General features: G+C 31.8%; 1 protein-coding gene across 2 annotated transcripts; it reads left to right on the top strand.

The window, feature by feature from the left end:
- The first annotated feature begins 3,471 nt into the window (after positions 1-3,471).
- On the top strand, positions 3,472-7,915 carry LOC105773823 (uncharacterized). Of its 2 annotated transcripts, XM_012595967.2 has the most exons (13): positions 3,472-3,645; positions 3,816-3,927; positions 4,030-4,091; positions 4,494-4,544; positions 4,659-4,685; positions 5,122-5,226; positions 5,343-5,450; positions 5,558-5,629; positions 5,751-5,801; positions 6,128-6,190; positions 6,274-6,398; positions 6,541-6,739; positions 7,021-7,915. In XM_012595967.2, the coding sequence occupies exons 2-13, from the start codon at positions 3,828-3,830 to the stop codon at positions 7,732-7,734; spliced, it is 1,677 nt and encodes a 558-aa protein (XP_012451421.1). In that variant the 5' UTR covers positions 3,472-3,645; positions 3,816-3,827; the 3' UTR covers positions 7,735-7,915. The 2 variants fall into 2 exon arrangements, with proteins under 2 accessions (XP_012451421.1, XP_052488722.1); XM_052632762.1 differs by lacking the exon at positions 5,122-5,226.
- Positions 7,916-8,128: the final 213 nt, after the last annotated feature.

Raw genomic sequence — 8,128 nt, forward strand, 5'->3', positions numbered from 1 at the left:
AAAATTACCATTTTGTTCCTATACTTTTAATTAATGTCGATTTCGTCCCTGGCTCAGAAAATGAAATTCATGCAATTTAATCCTTATTCCAAGCCTAACCGATTTTTACATGTAACATTTGCAGCCCATGTAATTCATAAAATTCAAAATTTTTCCATAAAATTTACATCTTTACAGTTTAGTCCCTAAATCACAATTTCATCAAAATTTACTTTACAAAAGTTATGTATCTATCAACAACCTTTAATTTTCTACCATAAATTTCATAATTCATGCATATTCATCCATGGAAAACTTTAATATCTTGATAAATTTACAAATTAATCCCGAGATAGCTAGATTAAGCTATTATGATCTCGAAAATATAAAAATTACTAAAAACGGGACAAAATTACTTACCCAATTAAGCCAAGTAAGCTTGCTTGAATTATTTTCTCTTAGCTAGGGTTTCCATGTAAAATAATTTGGGAAAGATGATGAAAAATATGATATTTTGTTATTTAATTATTTATCATCTTTTACTATTTCCATTTTCCACTTTCCAATTTCATCATTTTCTTTATTTAATTTTCCATGGATGAATCATCAAACTTATCTACTAGCTCCTCTTAATGGTCTATTTTCCATAAGGACCTCCAATTTTGAATTCCATAGTTATTTGATACTTATAGCTACTAGAACTCAACTTTCACATTTTATGCAATTTGGTCCTTTCCATCTAATTAAACATGAAATCGGTAAAATTTTCTTAACAATATTTTTATACGATATTTCTATCATATGGTAGACCATAAAATAATTTTAAAATAATTTTTTCTTACGGACTTGGATTTGTGGTCCCGAAACTACTATTCCAATTTTATTGAAAACAGCCTGTTACACTCGCGGTATAGTACAAGTTGCACAAGTGAAATTCGTTTAGAAGTATGCTTCCTCTATTTGATGTTGATTAGAATAAGGTGTTTTAAACTTACTGCATTTCTTCTATTTGAATTTGATTAGAATATAGTTTTACAAAGTTATAAATAGACGTAGTCGTCTTTCCTTTGGATCATTCGAATTCGACATAGTGAATTTTCTTCTCCTCTACCTGTGGTTTTTTCCCAAAAGGGTTTCCACATAAAATCTGTGTGTTCTATTTTTCTCTCTTTTATTTCCATTATCGACATTCTATTTTTACAAGAAGTAATCCTTTGTAGAAGTATTGTAAAAGGAATTGTTCAATAATGACATGTTATGGGCAACTTGCAGACATCTTTTTGAAGTGCTTTGTAACAACTCATTTTCGATGGTGTTGGGAATAGTGGTTTCAGGACTAAAATTTCGTGAGTAAATAAATATTATTTATTTAATATTTAAGAGGTTATTAGAGTTTTGTATTAGTGTTTGATCCAGTAATTTTAGTGATTGAATAGTTAATTAAGAAAAAATGACTAAATCGTAACAATCGTAAAAATTTGATTTCCATTGAATTTAGTTGTCTAGTGGCTTAATTAAATTTTGTTAAGGGATTTAAGTGGTATTTATAATATTTGGATAGTGAGTAATTATATTATAATGTTAAGTTAAAATTTTAAATAAATAAAAGTTAGTTTAATAAAACAAAATAAGGGTCATCTTCCCCATCTTATTTTCTTCCACCTGAAACCACAAAAGAAACAAGAAGCCATAGTCATTTTCTTGAAGCATAATCGACCCTTGCGTATGAGTACTCCTTAAGTCCATTGTTAGAAATTTTTATATTTTTAAGATTGTTGTAGCTTAATCTAGCTAATCCGAAGATTATTTCGTAAAACTGTTAAAAATTTTGAAACTTGCTATTAATTATTTTTAGATGTTGAAGTTATATGGTAGATTTATGAGCTTGGTAGCTAAATAAGACCATTTTGTAAATAAATTTTATTAGTTTTGAAACTAGGGACTAATATGAAAATATATTAATCTTAACATAACATTTTGTAAATTTTAATATTCAAAGGCTGGTTAAGGATGAAATTATAATCGGTTTCAAGTATTGGGGTTTAAATATGAAAGTTATAATAGTTTTGATTATAGGGACTAAATTAAATAAAAAGTAAAAATAAACAAAACATGTATTTACAAATTAAAACGTATATAGCTAAAAGGGAAACTATAAGAATATCAAAAAACGACAAAAAGAAAAAAGAAAAAAGGAAGAGTAAATGCAATCTAAGGGAATATGTAAAGCAAGGAACAAACATTATATAGGAAAATCATTTAGGAAGAACGTGGAGTTTAAAAAGGCCAGCATTGCGAATGGTGGAAATCTTGTGGTTGAGCGACATTGATAAGGGTGAATTTAGAGACAGCATCATCCTCCATTTCCAGTTACTGCACTCTGTGTAGTTGATAACGCTGCTGCTTAGCAACCTGAAACTCATTTCAGATCAACTCAGTTTTGTACTGTTTAATTATCTATACTCCGTTGATGTATCCTTATATGCTGAATAAAAAATAATATTTAACTATTTATACTGTTTTTTTTAAATTATTGATATATGTTATTTAAAAAAAAAAGAAAACGCTTTCTACAAGATGTTGTAAGACGCATTTTACTTTCTCTATCCTGAAGAGGACGAGGAGTTGTTAGAAGAAAGAATATTTTAATCCCCCTCTTTGCTACCTCAATCGATTGCCACCGTTGTACCCCTGCCTCAATCCCCACCGTTCCTTCATCCACCCGTTGCTGTTCCTATAATTATAAAATTAAATATCAATTATGTTTCAATTTAGGTTTTGTTTGATTGCCAGTAAAATATTTTTCGTAAAATGATTTTGGGAAAATGTTCTACTTTTCTGTAAAATGATTTACTGGAAAATATTTTCTGGTGTTTGATTAAATCTATGTAAAATATTTTTAATTTGTTTGATGATTTCGAAAATATTTTTGAAAAAATTGTTTTACATATATTGATATATATTAATAAATTTTATATTTTAAATTATTTTTACATATATTGCAATGATTTATTTATAATAATACTCAATTATTAAGCTACAATATTAATCGTTATAAATTGAAAAAAATTAATATCAAATAAATTATTTGTAATTGTGTTAAAAAAATAAGTATTGAATAATTAAAAAAACAAGTTATTGGAAAATCAATAAACAGAAGCAATTTTCTACCGGAAATGAAGGAAAGAATGAAGGAGACGATAGAGAGGAGAGCACGGAAAATGTCTTACGGAAATTGAAAGGGTAAGCCATTTTCCCTAAAATGTAACCCATTTTCCCTTGTTTTAGAGTTCATTTTCCAAATGGAAAATGTTTTCAACCAATCAAACGCTGGAAAAGTTAGAAATGATTTTTTGGAAAATCAACTCATTCAATCAAATAGACTTAGTTGTGAAATTATAAAAATATAATTATTATTTTACCTAAAAGTAAATATCAGCTAAACATTTAATTATAAATATTCAGTGCGATCGACTGTGACTTTGTATACCAGGGAAGTCTTAGAAAAAAAAAAAAATCAAAAAGGAAGAAAAACGTACGAAAACGATGCGTTTTAGGCGTCATCCTAACATTTAGCTTAAGCCAGCTTCAGCAGCAAACCCTAATTCTTTGTTTTCTCTGACTTTCTCTCCTCTCTCCAGTGATCGCACGCCTATTCAAACACAGGTAGATGAATTCATTAATTTTTCATCTTTTTTTTTTTTGTTTTTGAAATTATGAGATAATGTCTGAATCCATTGGTACATGTTTGTTATATTAGTTGTTCGCTTCTAATATTTGCCAATTACAATTCCTATTTCATGGCGTTTAAAAGTCTTTTTTTTTCTTTCAATAAGGGTTATACAATAATGGAGTCCAATACAGAGAATAATGTGAAGCAGCAACAACCAGCACAGAGGATACAAATATACCCTCCCACTACCACTGGAGTTTCCCCATTTTGGATAGGTGTCCAAATTACTCCCTTTTTGCTCACAATTCTTGGTCTGCATCGAGTCGATATTTGGTGTTTTAAGTTATTTTTTTTATTTTTATTTTTTGTTTTTGCAGCTAAGTATGAAAGAGATGCTAAGAAGTACTGGGATCAATTCTACAGGCGGCATCAAGATAAAGCAAGTCCCTTTGCACTTTTCTTTAGTTATTTTTTCACCCTTTTCTTAGCTATTACTACCATTGTTGTAATGCTGTGTTATTACTTCAATGCTCTACCACTACTCTGATCCAAAACCAGTTTTTTGACTGGTTGTTACAAGTTGCTTTTGATGACGTTTAATGCAATGATAATTGATATGTATAGCTTCTCAAGTACCTAACATCTAGGCTCGTAAGTTAGAAAATTTGGTTTGGTCTTTGTAGTAGCTATAGTGCTGGTTGCCAAGTTTCTTTTTTGGGTCACTTCTACAAAAGCTGAAACTTCTATGGAACCACTGCCAAAAGTTTTATTTATTTATTTATTTATTTTTGCTATGATTACTTGTATTGATTATGACATTGCTCAATTCGTATTGTTTCAGTTTTTCAAAGATCGGCACTACTTGGACAAGGAATGGGATCAGTATTTCTCTGTGAGTCAAAGCTAACAGTTTTCTTCTCTTTACTATCGATTTTATAATTCTTCAAGATGATTTTTTTCATTAAATTTTAACTTTCCCCTCCCTTTTGTTTACCTTTTTTCTCAGGGAAGTGGAAGAAAAGTAATTTTGGAGGTAAATCACCGATCGTTATCATTCACCTTAGTCCCAGTTCAGTATCTATGTGGCATACAAATTAGACTACCTACTATTTTCTTGAGTTACTTTTGCTATAGGTTTTCTGTTAATGCCAGCTTATTTGGAAATTAACTTGTTAACTGAGTTCGAGTAAATGAGAATTGTGCTAACTTTTCAGCTTTCCCTATGAGTTCTTATTTTATTTGCTTAAACAGGCTGGTAATCTTATTTGAGATGCCCCTATTTTTATTTGTGAATCATGTGACTAACCTCGTTCAATGTTTTATTCATATTGTTGGTCACTATTTATGGTAGCACTTTACACTTTTCCTTATAGTGTATGTTAAGTAGTGTCCTTGTTTGAGATTCTTAAATTCTCCTCATCTAAAGTTGCTATATTTATAGAGTTAGCGTGAGTTACCGTGATAAGCAGGTTGGCTGTGGCGCTGGAAATGCTGTATTCCCTTTAATTGCTACATACCCAGATGTTTTTGTTTATGCGTGTGACTTTTCACAACGAGCAGTTAATTTAGTTAAGGTTTAATTTCTTGTCCTAATTGCTCTGTTTTCCATAATTGGGAGTTGCTATTATTTAGATATCTAGTTTAAATAGGTATTGTAGCATGAATGAATTATTTTTTCTTATTACTGTAGGCACATAAAGAATTCAACGAGACTCGTGTAAGTGCTTTCGTCTGTGACCTGACCTCTGATGACCTTGGCAAACATATTTCTCCTGCCTCTGTCGATGTTGTAACCATGGTATTTGAATAATCCTTTGGATATTGCATTGTCTGCCACGAGCGCTTATATATCTTTTTTCTGTTAATGATGTTTATTATACTTTAAGGGGCTGACATTTTAAGTAGATTTTTGTGTTATCTGCAGTATCACCAGAGAAGATGCCTCTAGTCTTGCAGAACATCAAAAAAGTTCTCAAGGTAATTGATAACAGTATTTGCATCACAGCAATATATATAAGAAGAATTTCTTATCTATCTTGATGAGACAAAACTAAACTTGGACCTTTATTATTTTTTCAAATATTTCTTCTATTTCCAGCCAAATGGTTATGTGCTGTTTCGAGACTATGCTGTTGGTGACCTTGCTCAGGTATGCACATATCTTTAAGCACTTTTTTCAGTGAGATTAATGTGATGAGATTCTATAATGTGTTAATAGCTTCTTGTGATAATCTGAGTACATTCTTAGATTTTGTGCTTTAATTAAGGTCTTGTTTGCCCCTAGATGATACCTTTGCTATCAGGAAATATATATTTCAGATTTTGTTCAATTTGATAGGTGATATTTTCCCTCTTTTCCTGGAGTCTACATTGTTTCACTTGACCTTGTCCTAAACTTTTTGGTTTATACTGTACCTTATCAGGGTGGTTAGTCTTCTTCTGATGCGTATTTTCATATATGCCTTGGTTTTACAGGAAAGGTTCTCTACCAAGGATCAGCAAATCAGTGAAAATTTCTATGTCAGGGGTGATGGCACTGTATGTCCCACTTATGTTATGCATTAATCTTAGGTTTTTTTTTTAAACAAGATAAATTTTTACTCTATGTTTTTCCTTTGCAGCGTGCTTTCTATTTTTCTAATGAGTTCTTGACAAGCTTGTTTAAAGAACAAGGACTTGATGCTGAAGAACTTGGTTTGTGTTGCAAACAAGTTGAGAATCGAGCACGTGAATTGGTTATGAATCGGTAAATGATAAATGGTTTAACTAGAGAACTTTTCCCCCATTATGAACTGATACTTACTCTGATTTCTTACTTTTGACTTTTTTTCACTTTTCTTGGAATGGTTATGTTTTCCCTAAAGGAATTGTGTTCCCTGTTATTTTAGGCGTTGGGTCCAAGCTGTATTTCGCTATTCAGATAGTGTAAACTATTCACCTTCTTCCGAGGCTCTAAGTAAGTCTGACCTATGTTGTCAAGAGAACATTAAGCCTAAAGCTGATGCAGAGCCCATTAAAGATTTTGTGGTTGACATGTCTGAAGGTATGGCAGTCGAAATGTTTGGAGCTCTAACTAATGATACTGAGGTAAATATCTGAATACATTTTGAAAGTTGATGAACGAATGAATGTCGTATATATATTTATTTATTTATAGTTCAGTTTCTTTTCTGGTCTTTTTTAATGTTTCTGATATTCAAACAAGAAATGCATCCTTGTTGCTCATCTTTTCCTTCATTGCGCTCCATATTTCAAAATTATGGATCAAATTTTTGCTTGGACTTTGCGTCAGTTGCATATCTTAAAATGCCTGTTATTTTTACTTATTCAAATACATCAAGTTTCTCTCTGTCTAATGTTTTCCTCAGGTTATTGAGATTGAGCTCGGAGGCTGTGATATCAAGATCAAAGTACTATCCAAAGAGTATCAGCACACCTGCAAATCAACTGGCTTGATGTTGTGGGAATCAGCTCGTTTGATGGCTGCTATCCTTGCAAGAAATCCTAGTATTGTTGCAGGGAAAAGGGTTTTGGAATTGGGGTCTGGCTGCGGAGGCATCTGTTCAATGGTTGCAGTTAGATCGGCAAGCATTATGGTTGCCACTGACGGAGATAGAACAGCGCTTGAACTGTTGAACCAAAACATCATATCAAACCTTAGACCACCATTTCTCACTAAACTTGTTATTAAGAAACTCGAATGGGGAAACCGAGATGATATCGATGCCATTAAAGCCATGAATAACGAAGGCTTTGAAGTCATCATCGGAACAGATGTCACCTACATTCCCGATGCTATTTTACCATTGTTTTCAACAGCCAGAGAGTTGATTTCATCCAACAAAAGTGCTGAGAAAGATCAAGCACCAGCTCTTATCCTGTGTCATATCTTCCGACGAGTCGACGAACCGTCTTTACTTTCAGCTGCATCTAGATATGGCTTTAGATTGGTAGATAAATGGGCGAAAGGAAGTCCAAACAATGAGTCTCAAAGCTTAATCAGCTCTTGGTTTCCAGAGAACAATTTCGAGGAGCATATCCCAACTTCAGCACTAAATATCATGTATTTCCAATTAGATTGAGTAGTATCATATAAGCCTTCACTTCAATCATAGTATTTTCTTGATTTTGCTTTTAAAATAAGTACTTAATATATACGTTAGTATTGAATTCATTCATGCAAATGTGGTACAATTGTACCATTTTGTTTCCCTGTTTCGATACGAAAGTTAATAAAATTCCTTTCACTTAGTTATGCTTAAAGAGCGGAAGAATGGAATAACATCGATCAAATGGAGAGGGAAGGTCTTTTGTATAAAGATTTACTTCAATAATGTAATTGCAAATTTCTGTCTAAGTAATCACTATTCCACATATAATGCTGGATTGGTGGGTTTTGAATGTTGAGACTGATTAAGCCAAAACACCCAAGATGGTGGTTTTTTGTTTTTTTCTTCCTGTAATGAGACAGCTTCC

The sequence above is a fragment of the Gossypium raimondii genome, chromosome 6 (genome assembly GCF_025698545.1).
Source record: "Gossypium raimondii isolate GPD5lz chromosome 6, ASM2569854v1, whole genome shotgun sequence".
Classification (NCBI taxonomy): domain Eukaryota; kingdom Viridiplantae; phylum Streptophyta; class Magnoliopsida; order Malvales; family Malvaceae; genus Gossypium; species Gossypium raimondii.